The sequence below is a fragment of the Emys orbicularis genome, chromosome 5 (genome assembly GCF_028017835.1).
Source record: "Emys orbicularis isolate rEmyOrb1 chromosome 5, rEmyOrb1.hap1, whole genome shotgun sequence".
In the NCBI taxonomy this organism is placed as follows: Eukaryota; Metazoa; Chordata; order Testudines; family Emydidae; genus Emys; species Emys orbicularis.
This window is the reverse complement of record NC_088687.1, coordinates 92,002,334-92,020,732: the sequence shown is the minus strand read 5'-3', so window position 1 is coordinate 92,020,732 and position 18,399 is coordinate 92,002,334. Positions and strand designations below refer to the sequence as shown.

The 18,399-nt window shown below is 43.5% G+C and overlaps 1 protein-coding gene across 1 annotated transcript in view; it reads left to right on the top strand.

Annotated features, from left to right (window-relative positions):
• The window catches only part of CRACD (capping protein inhibiting regulator of actin dynamics), a 110,997-nt gene that overhangs the window by 76,242 nt on the left and 16,356 nt on the right, over positions 1–18,399 (top strand). Inside the window, exons 6-9 of the mRNA XM_065405471.1 lie at positions 1,645–1,713; positions 12,267–12,449; positions 15,032–15,825; positions 16,015–18,182. Coding sequence (XP_065261543.1) covers positions 1,645–1,713; positions 12,267–12,449; positions 15,032–15,825; positions 16,015–18,182 — 3,214 coding nt within the window. The remainder of the gene's footprint in view (positions 1–1,644; positions 1,714–12,266; positions 12,450–15,031; positions 15,826–16,014; positions 18,183–18,399) is intronic.

Below are 18,399 nucleotides of genomic sequence, written 5' to 3'. Positions count from 1 at the left end.
AGCCCTTTGTATCCTCTCTGTGCTTCCATTTGTACACAGGGAATAAGAAGGCATATGCATCTTTGTACAGCACTTGGAAAGCTACAGATTAGAAGTGCTAAGTATTGTTGGTGCTGTATTTCTTATATTCCATGTAGTTTTTCATTATTATTGTATAGGTAAATTGGATTAATGGCTTCAGTTCTCAATTTGATTTGGCATGTGGTTGAAATGCTAATTTTGAGGATATATACTAATATCTGCTAATGAGTCATAAAAGGAGAATCACAAAGTATACATAAAATATGTCAGAATTGAAAAACATGGGATTAAAAATCAAGCCAGTCATTTTATATCAAAGATGCAAATAGGCTATAATTCGTATCACAGAAAGCTTCACAAGCTCCTAGCTAAAAGGAATCACTTAAATGTACTCTATAATGCATAAACATAAGAACAATTATAAAAAGAAAGACTGTTAAGTTAATGCCCATAAATGATACAGTAATACCAAATTTAGGGTCCCAGTACTTTCCCATGCAGAGAACACCCTGCGTTTGCTTTTGGGGGGCAGAGCATAGGGGAGTGTTGCCTCCATGGCATGGTGTCCAATTAATTCCCTCTTGGCCCCACTGAGGGCACAAGGAGGGGGATTGGGAAGGGGATGAAGGTCAAGTTTCACTGAATAATTTTCCCCACCAAAGCAAAGCAAGTTGGTCTGTGGATAAGGCATTAGACTAGAATGCAGCAGACCTGGGTTCTGTTCCTGCCTTAGCTACTGACCTTGGGGAAAGTATTTTGCCTCAGTTTTCTCTTACCCTTTGTGTGCCTTGTCTAGTTAGATGGTAAACTCTTTGGGGCAGGGACTGTCTCTTACCGCATGTGTGTACAGCACAATCTTGGTTAGGGCCTCTAGGTGCTATACTAGTACAAATGGTTAATAATGAAGTTCCTGCAGTCTTCAGGAATTAATGCAGTTCCTCCGCCATGGCTTAGAATCCACTCCCATAAGATGGGTTCTGATGGCAGATAGCGTTTAGGAGAGCCCTGGACAGCACTACTCTTGCAGCACTAATGAACCCTTACTGATGGAACTAAAAGGTCAAAGGGGCCTGCCTTTCTGTGGATCCCATTTGGCTCCAGAGGAAAGGAGTTCACAGGAAGCATTGGGTGAAATGCAATATTTCCACTCCTCTATGTAGATAATTTCTGCCTAAGAGAGGATGGGAGTTTTAATTCCATTTTATCTGGTCCATGCTTCAATCAAACTAATACACTGATTCTAAATATGACAAAATGTATTCAAAACTGCTAGAAATCATGGTAGGTCGCATTTTGCTTTGGTGTTTAGCACTAGATAATTAGGTTTAAGAATAAGTGTGAACTCTTATCATTTAGCCTGTGTAGCCTGTTGGCTCTCACTAGTCTGATATCTACAGACTCTTCTTTATAGAGAGCTACAAGATTATAAAAGTGTAGAAGAGAAAACCATGTTACACCAGGAAGCAGAACTGTGCATCTGTCAGACCTGTAGTGCTAGTGGGGATGGAGGAAAAGTCCTAATAGGCCTTTTCACTCTCACTTTGTGATTGCACTAGATCTTTTAATCATGTTTATTAAATCCTTTACATTCTAATATCTAGCTGTGCTAATCTTATTTTCTAGTTAAGTGACACACCGGATTCATTAAACCCTATGCGTGTGCCTGGGACAGGACATGAAGTAGAGAAGAAGGTAACAAAACATGAATAGTTAATTGAATTTGTATCAAATCCTTTTCTGTTTTAATTACTTTTTCCTCCTTTGTTTTAATTTATTTTTTTAGAAAACCACCAGTTATTTTATTGCAGTATTCAGTTTTATTGTCCCAATTTCATCCAAAACTGCAGTGACACTGTACAATTCTCATGTACTGCATTTGAGGAGACACTGGTAAATGAGTAGTGACTGAAGCTGGGAAGTCTGTTTCTATGGTAATAGATGACGACAGAAAACTGAACATAGCTCCATCTCATCTGCCCTTCAAACATTTGAATTATTGCAGAGCCATCATTTTCATAAGTACTTTTACTACTTTATTATGCCTACATATCATTTAATAAGGCTATGCAAAACATTTCAAGATCTTTAAACAACTGGCTCTCTGATAAACCTGTGTTTAACCTTTGTGGATTTCAGAGCTGTCTTGAAAAAAGATACTAATTTTTCCTCTGTAGAAGACTTCCCCTCCCTTTCTGAGTTCACACCAATTGCAAATCTAACAGTGGTAGCTAAATGGACCATGTGGAGAGACTTTTGATTTTTGTCACCTCTTAAAGGTTAGTTTCTTGTGTACTCACTTGTAATTTTCCCAATATAACAGCATTTGCTGTTGCAAGACCTATAGTAGATACAGTAAGATTCATCTACCAGTGCTTCAGCCAAGCATTGTACGGTTTTTTTCTTTTTGCAGGGTGCAAAGTGTTTTCAGTATGGCTGGAAATAGTCCCAGTCCTGCAAACACTTACTCATATGTACAACCTTATTCATGAAAATAATCCTGTTGTGTTTAATGGCAGCTGCCTACATGAGTGAAGTTACACTCATGCATAAGTATTTGCAGTATCTGGGCCCAAATATTTGCAATCCAAAAAACACAGCATGGGCTCTGATTTGATTCTCTGATTTCAACAGGAGATTTTCATATACAATGAGAAATTTTACTTGTCACTTTATGCTTAGAACTCAACACCAGTTTTGAGGAATGTATACTTTAGTGTCGCCTTATACCAATTAAATATAGCTTTGGAAACTCACGTAATAGTAAGTCCAACCCAACTGATTCAGGCCTAAAGGCTGAACATAATAACTAAAATACCTGAAATACAACACTCCATATGTAAGCAAACCTGAGATTTTAAAAAATAATAAATGTTGGGTTCTTGTTATTTCTCTACTGATTTCTGAGCTTTTAGCATGCCCTCACATAATATTTTCAAGCTTTTCTCCACAACCATGAAATCAAGAAACTTAATTTTGTTTTAAACAAAAGCTGAGAGTCTCTCCAGGTTGGGCTTAAAGAAAAACATCAAAATATTGTGAAAGTCATGATAAAATCATGAGAGTTGGCAACACTAAAAAATGTGACCCTGCTGAAACTTTAGCTGCTAATCTGTCTTCACAGCTGATTAATAGGAGTTTATAAAAATTTGTAATGTTAGTTATGCCCCAGTTGGGGTATCCAATTAGTATGAATTAAAATTATTTCCTTAGTCATTGAGTGTTTCTTTAAAACAAAATACCAAGTTATTTCTTGAAAGTTGTTAATAAATTAACACATCTGAAGATAAACATTTTTTTTTTACTGCTTAAACTGACCAGCTGTCCTCATTTGGTTCACTGTGTGTGACCCAGGAACCTCTTGGTGCCAATTGGTGGAGGGCACAGGGAATGCATAGGATTTTACAGGGATCCCGGGGTCAGATACGTCCATATCAAGTTAACCAATGGGTGGTATGTAAGGTCTCTATCAAGAGTCAGTAGCCCAGTGATCATCATAATCATTCTGAAATGTTATGTACAGATAATATTTAAGAACTTATGTATCTACACTGGAAATTCTTCTTTGAGTGCTGGTCCCTATGTGTATTCCACTCTGGGTAGACATATGCTCAATGACCCCAGAGCTGGAGAGTTTTGAAAGCAATGTCCATTGGTCCACACATACGTCCTGTCTCACCTCATGCCTCTGACCGAGAAGTTGAAGGGTGGGGTGGACCAACCATTCCCCAGTTCCTTCTCACCACTGCATGGTCTTGGTCCAGTGTCCAAAGCTTTGGTTTTATTCCTTTATCTATGAACATATATATAGATATCTGTAAATAGTTTTTATAAGTTTTTAGAGTTTAAAGTTTTATCTGATAGTTTTTAGTGTTTTATAGTTAGTCTCCCTGACCTGGGGAGGCCCCCTCCCTCCATTACCCTGCTTTGGGTATTGGACTATGCCCAGGACTTGGGGCTTCAAAATTTGTGCTTCCTGCCCATGCTCCTTCTCGATCAGCAACGAGCACCAGTGCTGTCTGTACTGCGTCGAGGAAGCCCACAGCGTAGCAAGGTGCACTGTCTGTCGTTCATTCCTCAGTTGGACCTGGGAAGGATGGGAACTTCGCCTTAGGAAGCACCTAATGGAAAAGACCTTAAGGCCACTGTCGGACCCAGGCCAGGGGACCCACCGTGTACATCAGCCAAGCTCAGCAAGGAGTGCGCGTCCTGCCACAATGCTCAATTCATGAGTGAGGAAGTCCACACCCACAGATTCCTCAGCAGGGTCTTGTTGGTGGCAGAGCAGGGAGCATGCCCAAATCAAGCAAGTCTCTGAGCTCAGCCCTTGGAGCTTGAACCTTGTTTTGTCAGTACTCACTAAGCCTTCCCTTGAACCATTAGCTTCTTGTTCCATGTCTCTCCTAGGGTTGCACTCCTGGCAACCATCACCTCAGTTAAGTGGAGTGATGATCTACGGTGCAGCTAATAATCTGGGCTGCACTGCTTCTCTGGGAGCAGCAAATCTGTGAATACTGCAAGTGTCCAGGGTGGAGCAGGAGTTGGATGGTCCAGGGGGACGTGCGGGGAATTGGGGTGTGCCTATCACTAACCTGTAGAGAGACAGTGGGGGTGCTTGCGTTGTCTCTGGCTAATGGAGTTGGGAGCTGACCCTTGGCAAGCACAGACAAAGCTTCCTCACGCTAAGGTCAGGTGGTAGCGAGGTGCCTCTCAACCCTGGGTACTACCTGGGAAGTGTCACTGTAGCACAATTGGCAAGATCTACACCCCATTTTCTGGTTAGCCAAGGGTCACACTCCAAACACTTGTATACTAAAAAACTCAAAAGTCAGAAAATTGGAAACGGTTAAAGTAAAAGATTACGATTTGTTATTTTCCATTTGTATATTTTGGGTAAGAGAAATAGAACAAAGGAAAGGATGGGATGAATAAATCAGAGACATATGCTAAACATACCAAGCATCAGCTGGCAAAACTGTGCAGAATGTGTCTTAAATGCTACAGATCAAATATGGAGGGATGAAAGCTTTGTTCCTGGAAGATAACAAGTATCAGGCGGAACTTATTAATCTATTAAAAGTGCCTGAGCCCAAAGGAGGGGCAGATTTAAGGAACCAATCTGGCACAATTCCCAGTGAAACAGCAATGCAGTTAGTGCTGGTCAAGATAGAGATCAGAAAACTGGAAATAAAAGAAAGAGCCCAGGAAAGGGAGATGGTAACAGAGAAGCAAAAATGGGATGCATATGAACAACAGCAGGAGGCAGAGAAAGCAGGACAAGAGGAGGCCCACCAGAGAATACTGGAGCTGAACACCAGAAGTGTGAAGATCAAGAGAAGGAAAGGGAGCAGAGCTTAAAAAGCTGGAAATGCAAGAACAGAATCCTCACCCCATGGGTACTCCGCACCAGGGATCACCAGCTGGGACAAACTGTGCCCAAGTCACTAGGAGACTGATAGCATTGAAGAATATTTGACCACCTTCGAAAGGATATGCAAGGTACATAAAATCCATGGTGACCAGAGAATGACTGTGTTAGTCCCCAAATTGGCTGGTAAAGCTTTACAAGTGTTCAATTATATGGCTGTAAATGATGTTATGTTGTATGGTCTGTTTAAAGGGTCAGTGTTAAAAAGGTTTCAAATTACACCAGGGGCATACCACCTAAAGTGTAGAAATCTCAAAAAAGTTAATACAAAAAAGTCCCCAGCAACTGTGGAAGCTGCAGCTGCTGCAGCTGTTGCTGCTGATTTATACCTACAAGTGAGACCATTCATAGAGTGCATGTCCTCAAGAGAAGGGCAAAAGCCTGCTGTAATAGGGGTCCCTGGTTTATTCCTGGGGAAAAGGAGGGTGGGGAGAGAACTAAGCTCATACCACCCCAGTACCAGTCATCTGCTGGTAACACTAATTATCAGACTCCAACCCAAGGGGACGGCTGAAGAAAGTGCTACTTGAGTAGTCTCTTGAACCCATGAAGAAACAGTGCCTCAGTAATGGGGAGTCCAAATACAGTGCCAGATCTTCCCAGGTTAATGCAGCTACCCTTGAGTTGGAGACTTCAGTGGTGACAGAGGGGATTCCAGTTAATTTTGTCAGGTCTGATCTCCTTGAGGTAGACAGAGTTTAAGGAGGTTCAACAAGGACAAGTGCAGAGTCCTGCACTTAGGATGGAAGAATCCCATGCACTGCTACAGACTAGGGACTGAATGGCTAGGCAGCAGTTCTGCAGAAAAGGACCTAGGGGTTACAGTGGACGAGAAGCTGGATATGAGTCAACAGTGTGCCCTTGTTCCCAAGAAGGCTAATGGCATTTTGGGCTGTATAAGTAGGAGCATTGCCAGCAGATCGAGGGACGTGATCATTCCCCTCTATTTGGCATTGGTGAGGCCTCATCTGGACTACTGTGTCCAGTTTTGGGCCCCACACTACAAGAAGGATGTGGAAAAATTGGAAAGAGTCCAGCGGAGGGCAACAAAAATGATTAGGGGGCTGGAGCACATGACTTATGAGGGGAGGCTGAGGGAACTGGGATTATTTAGTCTGCAGAAGAGAAGAATGAGAGGGGATTTGATAGCTGCTTTCAACTACCTGAAACGGGGTTCCAAAGAGGATGGATCTAGACTGTTCTCAGTGGTAGCAGATGACAGAACAAGAAGCAATGGTCTCAAGTTGCAGTGGGGGAGGTTTAGGTTGGATTTTCGGGAAAAACTTTTTCACTAGGAGGGTGGTGAAGCACTGGAATGGGTTACCTCAGGAGGTGGTGGAATCTCCTTCCTTAGAGGTTTTTAAGGTCAGGCTTGACAAAGCCTTGGCTGGGATGATTTAGTTGGGGATTGGTCCTGCTTTGAGCAGGGGGTTGGACTTGATGACCTCTTGAGGTCCCTTCCAACCCTGATATTCTATGATTCTATGAACAGGGGGAGGCTTTTTGTAGAAGAGGGGAGGATGTACACAGAAGCCCCATTTAGTAAAAAAACAAAAGTCCTGGAGAGCCCTATAAACAATTGATTGTGTGAAACTCATGCTACTAGCCCACGATTGCCCTTTTGCCGATCGCTTGGGAACAGAGCTATGAAAGCTTAAAGAAAAAATTCTTTTGGCCTAATATTCAAAATGATGTAAAGGAAAAAACTTGTGACTTATGTCAAAAGCAGAAAAAGCCTGTAGGGCACTGCAAGGCTCCTGTGCATCCTTTACCAGTAATCAAAGAAGCATTTTGCAGGATTGCCACAGATATCACCCCAGCCAACCCGGGTGGAGGGGGGATGCAGAAGGTTTCTATTAGTAATGGTGGATTTTGCCACCAGGTAACCAGGGGCAACTGCCTTGTCTAATGTGGAAGCTGAAACAGTTGCTAAGGCACCTTTCTCAATATTCAGCAGGGTGGGTTTTCCAATAGACATCAGATTTTGGGGGGGGGGGGGATTTTATGTCCCAGCTATTGGGTGAGTTGTGGAGGATGTGTTGGGTAGAGCAATTGAAATATGCCGCATATCATCTAGAGACAAATGGGTTACTTGAAAGGTTCAGTGGGACCCTGAAATCTATGCTGAGAAAGTATGTAAACAAGAGGGCAAGTGACTGGTATGTAATGTTGCACTGTCTTTTTGTTTGCTTACCACGCGGTGCCACAAGAATCCACATGGTTTGCCCCATTTGACCTCAGTATGGGAGAAAGGTCAGAGGTCCCGGATCTCAGTAGAGACTCCTGGGAGGGTGGCACTGAAGCAAAGGGGAACTGGTGGCTGAATAAGTGAAAAGGTTTTAAGGAGGATTTAAAGCAGGGGTGGGCAAACTATGGGTCACATCCAGCCTGTCAAACCTTTTAATCTGGCCCTCGAGCTCCATTGCCCCACTCCAGCCGGGGAGCGGGGCTGGGGGCTTCCCCTGCTCTGCTCACCCAGTGCTCCAGTCGGGGAGCGGGGCTGGGGGCTTCCCCTGCTCTGCTCACCCAGTGCTCCAGTCGGGGAGCGGGGCTGGGGGCTTCCCCTGCTCTGCTCACCCAGTGCTCCAGTCGAGGAGCAAGGCTGGGGGTTTCCCCTTCTCTGCCCGCCCAGTGCTCCAGTTGGGGAGTGGGGTCGAGGGCTTGTCCTGCTGCTCCCGCCCAGCGCTCCTGCGTGTTCATGACCGGCATGAGGGCATGCATGTTATTCCAGCTGCACAACCCAAACACGCCTCACATGCCATCAGAGCCTGGAACATGCAAGCCCACATGCCTGCTACTTGTTGGCTTAGGTGACTCTGATGTTTTAGTAGTGTTAATTTTCCATTGTTGAAGATAAAACAAAGAGTAGTTGGCCAGGGAGTGCTCAGTGATGGTTTTCAAAGTTGTGGGGTGTTGGGACCTACATGGGAGGAGATTTCTGAAAGCAGAGGCTGGTGAATCTCGATCAGTTCCAATGACTGGAGTCTGATGCCCGACAAATCCAGGCTAGAGAGAGAGGGCGTGGAAGGGGGGTAAGTTTGGTTTAATTATTGTAATACGTTGTTATGATGGTGTATTTATAATAGTAAGTAAGGTTTTATGTTTATTTCCACTAAAATGTATCTTTTTAAAATAAAGTTTGAATATCTCTGAATTGTTAATTTCGTGAGCATTCATGGCCCGCCATACAATTTCCATAGCCAGATCTGGCCCTCAGGCCAAAAAGTTTGCCCACCCCCGATTTAAAGTCTGTGCTGGGGATGGTGCAGCAAAACCTCACAAAGAGCCACGCAGCTCAGAACCTTTTTTTTGTTTTTTTTGTTTGTTTGTTTGGATGAATTTTAAATCTCTCTGTCTAGTTTTCTTGAACCTGTTTAACATTCATTGTTGAAAACAACTTGACGTATTTTCCACCAACATTTGTTGTAACAGGTTATTGTAACAGCATATGAACTTTCATATCCTTTTTACAATTAAGCTCACTATTAGGGTAAATTTTTAGGCCCAATTATCACAACATAATATAAGGTTTTGTGCTGATTACAGAAAGTTTAATGCTGTCAAGGTTCCTGGTGCAATACCCAGAATCAATGACATGCTAGACACACTATGCATGGCAAAGTTCCTGAGCACCCGGGTTTAACAAAGGGGTATTGGCAAATTCCCTTAGACATTGAAGTGCAGACAAAAATCTGCCTTCATTACTGATTTGGGACTTTTTGAGTTGAAAGTGTTACCATTTTGTTTAATCAGTGCAGGAACCACACTTCAGAGGCTCATTAACCAAGTGCTAGCTGGGTCATAGGATTTTGTTTGAGCCGACATAGATGATATTGCCCTCTTCATCTGTTGTATGCAGAGTAGTGTTGTAGCCATGTTGGTCCCAGGATATTAGAGAGTAATGTAGTATCTTTTGTAGGACCAACTTCTGTTGATGAGAGAGAGAAGCTTCCGAACTGTGAAGAGCTCTGTGTAAGCTTGAAAGCTTGTTTCTCACTAACGGAAGTTGATCTAGTAAAAGATATTACCCACCTTGTCTCTCTAATTGCCATCTTCAGCAGTTCCTGGTCAGATCATAAAAGCCACTTAGGAATTGTGCTGAAGAAATCCAAAGATGCACGTCTCACGGTAAAGGTGTCAAAGTGTTAAATGGGGCAGCTGAAATCCCTTATTCGAGTCACTGGATAGAAGGGGGCCAGATTTGCCCAGATACTTTGGAAATGTGATCCATTGTTAACTGGTTGGTACCCCAAGCCAAAAAACAAATTAAGTCTTTCATAGGCTTGGCGAACTATTGTTGCAGGTTTGGGGAAGATTTCAGCAATAGTGTGTCTGCAAAAGACACAGCCAGACAAGGCAATTTGGACTGCAGCGTGTCAGGAAAGCTTTGAAACAGCAAAAAAAATTCTGTCAAAAAACCTGGTTCTGGCCAGTCCAGACTTTGACAAGATATTTGACCCCTGTGTACTAATGCATCTAACACTGGCTTGGAAACAGTCCAAATGCAAGCAGGCAAAGTCAACAAAAACCATCCTATTACTTTCTTAAGTAAAAAACTGACTTCTCCTGCCCCCCCGAATAAAATTACTCTGTCATAGAACGACAATTTTTTGTGTGGGCGGTAAGGCAACTGAGGCCATACCAATGTAACAGAAACGTCAGAGTCCTAACAGACCATTCTTCGTAAATATGGCTTCACAGATGAAAGGTCTGAATTCCAGACTGCTACATTGGAATATAGTGCTCCAAGAATATGATATGGAACTTGTACATATTACAGGCAAAGAAAATATGGTTGTAGATGCACTGTCCAGGCAAGAGTGTTTCCAGCTGATGCCTATAGGTTAACCAGTGGCTAACTCTACTGCATCAAAATAAAGGGTGAGCTGTAAGCCAGGAACTTCTTAGTGCCAACTGTTAGCGGGCACAGGGAATACATAGAGTTTTTATAGGGATTCCTTGGGTCAGATATATGCATATTAAGTTAACCAAAGGGTGCATGTAAGGTCTGTATCAAGAGGCAGTAGCCCACTTGTCATCATAATCATTTCAAAATTTATGTACAGATAATATTGAATGGGTTATGTATCTATACTAGAAATTGTGTTCTCAAAGCTTTGGGGTTAAGGCAGGTAACCAAGCGGTGACATGTCTTAAACAGGTTCCTTTCAAACAGCAGGTACAGATGCTTATCTCTCTGTCTGGTCTTGGGGTAGTGAGCATTGTAAGTCTTACAATGGAGGCCTATCTGCATACTGAGCCTGAGACCAGTCAAAATCTACAAGAAAGGAAATTTATAGAAAAAAATAAACAGCAGGAGGGAATCCTGTTTACTAGTAAAGATAATAGATTGTGGGGGGATATATCTGAGAACAGAGAGGATGCTCTCGTTCCTTCACCTAGGAGACAAGCTAAGAGTGTGGCTTGCCTAATGAAAAAGGGATCACAGCCTGCCTGTCTGGAAAATGCTGATGATCAACACTTTATTAGACATGAGAGGATCTTGTTAATTAAGTCTAGGTTCTAGAATGCCTGTTACAATTTTATTTTATATGTAACTAATTGTTTCCAATACTACTACTTGCTGTCACTTGAATCTCTATACTTTGTTAAATAAACTTCTACTCATTTTCACTATAAACTTATCGAAGTGTTGTGTGCTAAAGGAGCAGTGATCTAAGATGTAATTAGTAAGCTGGGGTGTTCTGCTTATTTGGGAGCAGCAAATCTGTGAATACTGTGAATGTCCAGGGAACCCAGGGACTGGACATGCCAGGGGAATGCTCAGAGGGCTTGGGGGTTGGAGTGTGTCTATCACTAATCTGCAGAGAGAGAGAGCAGGGCCTGTGTGAGCCTAGAGAGGGGAGTGCTTGTGTTGCCTGTGGCATCAGAGAACTGACCCACGGTCAGGCACAGACAAGGCTTCCTTATGATAAGGGTAGGTGGTAATGAGGTGCCTCACAACCCTCAGTACCCCAAGGAAGTGTCACACTATGGTCACCAGCTCCAAGAGTTATTCATATTTTTGCCTATAAACTATACTGATGCAGTGTTAAGATTGCACAGTTCAAAAAAGATGGGAATGCAAAAGTCCCAGTTCCTACAGTAACATAAACTTGTCCGTGTGGCACAGCCTATGTGTTTTGTGACATATAGAGATATGACCTATATTACATATGCATTTAGGGCTCAGTTGTGCCCAGCCCTGCACAGGAGGAGGGTGGGGGAGAGGTTGAAAGGAACGTCTCTGCCCCTTGCATCCCCTGGTAGAGCTAAGTAGAACAGCAATCCCTGTGCTCCCAGCAGTGCAGGGATTGCTCCAAGCTAGTTCCACTACTACTGCTGACCTCCCCAAATGAGACGGAGAGAGGCAAAAATGGGGGGCCATCCTGTTGCCCTGCTTCTGCATCAGTCAGCAGAGCTGGCCACACCTGAGGGAGTACACCAAGCATGATGCAGTGGCCATGGTCCCACTGTACTCCAGGAAGCATTGTACCTGCCTGGGGCATAAGGTTTCTAGCATTTCCCACTGGGGTGGGGTGGCTCTGCAGCACTCCCTATTGTAGGCTCTGTTGTAATGCTTAGATTGGTTTATCTTTCCTATCTTTCACCATTTTTGATGTAGCCTCACTCAAAAGAGCATGGTGGGAATTACTTACAGAAGAATTCATGTCTTTTTTTTACCTTTGGCAAACTTTCCTCGTTTTGCATGTTTTCTACTAACTATTTTTTTGTTTGCATACGTACAGAAATGTTTTTTGTTTTAAATCTCTTTGTATGGTTTTAATGAGGGTTACTTTGTATATATGGTACAAAACAGGTCACTCCAGTCAAATCGTCTCGGTCAAAAAGACACATTTCCTCTGGTGGCACAATTGAATCAATCAATCTTGATGCGGTCCCCCAGGCAGTCGCTCGTCTGGACAACAGTGCGGCTAAGCACAAGCTCTCCATAAAGCCAAAAAAACAGAGGCTGTCAAGAAAACACAGAAGTTTAACAAAGGTATTGAACTGATTTGGGTGGTCAAATGGTGAGATGAGATGGTCTGCTTTAGAAACTGTAGTCAGTACTCACAAAACAGTCACAATTGAAAATAATGAGATTAATGGTAGGTACGATGCAGGTACGGACATGGCTGGGTAACACCAGGGAGATCTTTGGGAGTGCTTTCACAACATAGGCTTTGTCTTCACGGCAAAACAAGGCATGTGATTTTTATATTGAGAGAACTCAAGATAGCTGTCTGAACATAAAGTCCTAGTGGAGACAAGGGACAGGTAGTGTTTACCTCCATGTAGCTATCTGGGGCTGATGATGTGCTGCACCCATCCAGGAGAGTTCCAGGAGGCACTGTGGGGGTGCAACATGCTCTCTACCCCACAATCAGCCAGCTCCATTGACCTGTGTGGAAGGAGGCTGAGCCAGGGTCCTTTCTCTTTTCCCTTCCTCACTCCCTATGCTAGCTGGGAGAGGGCCTTGTGTACCCTTCCCCTCCTGGTGTGCCCCTGCCATAATCTGGACATTGGGCTTTCAAAAGAAATACTTCACAATCTAAACAACGATAGGAAAGGAATGATGGAAGGAGCCCTTACGTCTCTCCCCCACTGTCCTCCCTCCTCTCCAGGAAACCGAAAGAGGCCAGTGGGCAGCTTCCCTGGAGTTAACAGGAATTTCCAGATGGGGGGGGGGGGTAGATAGGTGGGGAAGGAGCTGCCAGGCTGAGACATTTATTCACAGGAGGACAGAGAAAAGAGCACAGCCACCCCTTTGCTTTGCTCTGTCTGTTCCCTCATCCTCCCTCCGCTCTGGTGAAAAACATGTTGGCCCAGCATCTGTTCCCCCTCAACTAACAGAAGGCATTTTAATGATAATGGTGTTGTCTGAGGAGCTGCAGAGTGGTGGTGAGCCTGTTATGTTCTAGGGAAGGTCCATGGAGCTGGGAGGAAGCACTCCTGTACTGGGCAGAGAGTGAGTCAGCTGCTTGCCTAGAACCAGTGAGACTCCTGGCATGGCAGTGTGGAGCTGACGTGCAAGAAACAATCAGAAAGAGGCAGTGGTGAAGGACTTCATACAGTTTTAGCAGGTATTGCAGCTTAGTAAAAGCTGTTGATAGAGAAGCAAACATGTGGCATCAACAGGAGACTGAGGGTACATCTTCACTGCAGCTGGGAACCTGCTTCTCAGCTTGGGTAGACAGACACACGCTAACTCTGCTTGATCTAGCACACAAAAAATAGCAGAGTAGCCAGGAGTAGCTCTGGCTAATGCCTGGTACAAACCTGCCTGGAACCTCTGAGTACATACTTGGGTGGCTAGTCCGAGACGCCGCCTAAGCTACCTCCCGGCTACAGTGCTATTTTTAGTACACTAGCTTGAGCAGAGCTAGCACGTCTGTCCACCCAAGCTGGAAAGTACACTCCCAGCTGCAGGGTAGACATACCCTGAAACAAACAAAATACCTCTTGCACCACTAATCCACCTCATGGTATCCCATTTAATCACAATGGCTATCTTCATTAAGCAGCAGTTATCACACCTATCCACTAGCATAGAAAAGCTGGGGATCTCCAGATTTTCCATGATTTTTAGGTAGCTCCCAGATTTCTGCATTGGAACCATCAGCTTGGGGAGCCCCGACTAATTGAGGATCAGCCGAGGCAGGCAGAGAGTAGCAGCCAAGCAGCATTTCCTTTACCATTGTTCCTCCTGTCCTTGCCATCACTACACAGCTGCTCTCTATGGGGCTGCGTGCTTTGTGTGGAAACAGCCAGCCTTGCAGAGAGAACTGACACAGACAATGCTTTTGAACAGGTGCTTAATGTTTCTGAGCCTTAACAGAACAAACTCTGGAGCTTACAAAGTGGTTAAATGTGGGACAGTGCTGGAAACGTGAATGTTACATTCTAAAATATGTTCACATCATGGGTGGCCAAAGTGAGGCCTGTGGGCCGGGTGAAGCCCTGTGTGATTGTGGCCACCCTCATGTGGCCTGTGGTGACTACAGATCCCAGCATACAATACTCCTCAATGAGCCCAGTGGCCTCCTTAGCTTTTGGCTTTGGTGGTGTGTATCAGTATGCTCTGCGCTTCAGACCCAGTTTTATGGTGAGGGTGGCTGCTGCCTACTCCATTTTACACAAATCAGCTGTGGCCCTTAGACTTCCCTGAAGGTGCTGCTTGGTTAGTCAGAATTTGGGCACCATTGATTTACATGCATTAGTGTAAACTGTGATTTATTATTTAGTATTACCGTGTTGTTGGTGCCAGGATGTGTCCTTTCTTTTACAGAATATCACTCCTGTAAAATGGTGAAACAGATAAACCAACATGTTGTTCAGTTACTCCAATATGTCATGGGTTGTGATACTGTAACTCACGAGTTAATGTGTTTAGACTCTGTACTCCAATATAGTAAAAATATGACTTTCTAACAAAGGACAAAAGTAAAATGATCTATATCTCAAGCCAATTGCTAAAAAATAGAGACTAGTTAGTTTGCAACTGATCAGTTTACTATTCTGTACAGTGAAGAAAGGGAACAATAACCAATATTAAGTAAATCTGATTTTGTTTCCTAACATTAGGAGTCACAAAGCGTAACAGTGACCGAGTTTGAGCAAGAAAACCCAGAAACCCACCAGTACAGAGAGAGATACCCAGATGACAATGGACTAATTGGCACAGCTAAGCCAACCCAGAACAGAGCGGGGCAAAAGCAGCTTGAGTTAGCAGATGAGAAAAGAAAGCAAGAAGATCACTGGAGAATGCTTGAGGCAAAAGAGAAAAGACAAATGGCAGAAGCAGAGGAAAAAAAACATCTGGAAGAACAAAGATGCCAGGAAGTTGAAGAGATGCAAAGTGAACAGGAGAGAAAGCGTTGTGAGGAAGAGAAAAGGCAGCATCTCCTTGAGGAGGAGAAACATTTGAAAAGAAAAGAGCAGAGGCACCAGGAGGAGAAGAAAAAACAAGAAGAAGAACGGAGACGACAGGAACTGGAGGAGCAGAAAAGACTGGAAGAACGGAGACGACAGGAACTGGAGGAGCAGAAAAGACTGGAAGAACGGAGACGACAGGAACTGGAGGAGCAGAAAAGACTGGAAGAACGGAGACGACAGGAACTGGAGGAGCAGAAAAGACTGGAAGAACGGAGACGACAGGAACTGGAGGAGCAGAAAAGACTGGAAGAACGGAGACGACAGGAACTGGAGGAGCAGAAAAGACTGGAAGAACGGAGACGACAGGAACTGGAGGAGCAGAAAATAAAAGGACTGGAAGAACGGAGACGACAGGAACTGGAGGAGCAGAAAATAAAAGGACTGGAAGAACGGAGACGACAGGAACTGGAGGAGCAGAAAATAAAAGGACTGGAAGAACAAAGGTGTCATGAGATTGAAAAACAGCATCAGGAGGAACAAAAAAGACAAGAATTGGAAGAACAAAGGTGTCATGAGATTGAAAAACAGCATCAGGAGGAACAAAAAAGACAAGAATTGGAAGAACAAAGGTGTCATGAGATTGAAAAACAGCATCAGGAGGAACAAAAAAGACAAGAATTGGAAGAACAGAGACAAGAATTTGAGAAAAGGCATCTTCAGGCTGAACAGAAGCTGCAGCAGGAGGAAGAAGCTAAGAGACTGGAAGAACAAAGCCAGCATCAGAAGGAAAAAAAGAAGAGACGAGAAGAACAAACTCTACTAAAACTGGAGAAGCAAAAGACACAAGAAGAACAAAGAAGACATGAACCAGCAGAACAAACGCACCTGGAGAGTGAAGAGAGAGAACAACAGGGGAAATTTAAAATAAGGCAAGAGGAATTAAATGAACAAGAACTGAAAGAACAGACAGAAATACATGTGGATGGACAACAGCATCTGGAAAAGCAAAAAGAACAAGAGCAAGCCATAAGACAGCAACAGGTCAAAGAAGAAGTGAGTTCTGTGGATGCTGGTAGGGAATCCATGGAGAAGCAGCTTCAAGAAGAATCAGACCAACAAAAAACAAAACAATCACAGAAAGGGGAAGAAACGGTGCAAGAAAAGCTAACACCAAAGCAGAAGAGAGAAGTCGAAGCTCAGGAGCAGAAGATAGGTGAAGAACTAAGATGGCAGGAAGTAGATGAAAGGCAGGCTATGCACAGACCATTCACATTTCAAGTGTCATCGGGAGAGAAACAGATCATATTTCAGAAAGTGAATTTGAGCCCTGTTACTCCTGTCAAAGAGGCAGCACACCATTCTGCCCTCAAAGAATCCAAGACCCACAAATTTAGCAAAGGTTCTACTGCACTCCCCTACTCTTTGAGCGTCCCACACACAGCTATTTTGGTTACTGGAGCACAGCTTTGTGGCACTGCCGTAAACCTGAATCAGATCAAAGATACAGCTTGTAAATCTTTACTTGGTTTGACAGAAGAAAGAAAAAACCTGGATATTCCCCCACCAGAAAACACCCAGAAAACTACTCTTGATCCCAAATCTAGCCGCAGTAAAATGAAGTATACACAGGAGACCTTGAACAACCAGGACATATTAGCTGAATGGGCTTCTATTAGATCTAGAATGCTAAAGAGTGCAGAAAACAGCAAGCTAAATGAAAAAGACCGAGTAAGTGTCTGTAGATACAGTGATGACTGGACACCCAAAGGACATGGTACTTCCCATGGCAATTTAAGGAAAACCCTTTCTGCAAATGCAAAATTTTCCATAACACCAGCATGGCAGAAATTTTCAGAAACCTCAAAAGCCAATGCAGATGCTGAGAGTGCAAGTGGTGCAGAAGGTACTGAACCAGAGAACACAAGAAAAAAGACAGATTCATCCAATGATGCAAATGATGATGTGGCTGCTCACAATGAGACTCCAGCTTGTAAAGATAATGCGACTGAAATGGCTACAAAGAGGGAAACACACCTTGAAATGGCAAACAACACAGAAGGCTATAAGTTTGCCAAAGATCTTCCATCTTTCCTTGTTCCAAGCCCCTCTCATTCTCCAGGAAAAGAACTGCCCCAATCAGAATCTCCAGCTACTTTGGAAAGTCAGCAGAACACTGGTACAAGAAAACTGGATAAAACAGCACCACGTGAAGAAGAAAATGTTTCTCCATTTGGGATAAAGTTAAGAAGGACAAATTACTCCTTGCGTTTCCACTACGATCAACAGGAGGAGCAAAAGAAAAAGAAAAGATACAGTGCAGGAGATAGTTTTGATGGTGTACCTGCCCCACTAGTTACAACAGAAAGTGGAAAAGAAACCATTAATACCACTCTAAAAGACAGTATATCCCCTAGCCTAGAGAGAAGGGATGCCACTGTTAATGTTTTAAAAGACTCTTCAAATAATGTTTCGGAGAACTCAGACACAACAGTTACACTGTTATTCCCATCGACCAACAGCCAGATTCCTTTACCTAGTCATGAGAAACCTGTGTGTAAATCATCACTCCAACAGAAACCTGCATTAGCTCCAAAGCCCACAAACCAGACCCCTCCATCCTCTCCTCTCTCTAAAATGAACAGATCAAACTTAGCTGACACGTTAGGTCAAAGGGCGGCTAAACCTGAGTCAGACACCACCTGGAAAAAAGAAGACAGTAAAGTGAACGTGGTTCACTCGCCAGCACAGAATGAGAACAAAAATGAAGAGGAAGAAACCAGAGAAAAGAAGTCATTTTTCCCATCTATCACCATGCCATGGAGAGAGAAAGCTGACAAAAAGCCTGAGCCACTGAAAAAAGGTATGCAACATGAAAGTGTCACATGTAACTATGGGTCATGTTTCCAGAATGAGAGGCTGGAGGTTTGTGTGCAGAATTTTTGCCTTAAATGTAGACTGTTATTAATCCTTATTTGGTTTGGTAACAACTTAGTGCCAGCGGTGTACAAATAAATCAGGAGACTAATTCCAGTTTCAACAAGTTTACAGTCTGGTTTAGACACAGACAAAACAGATCA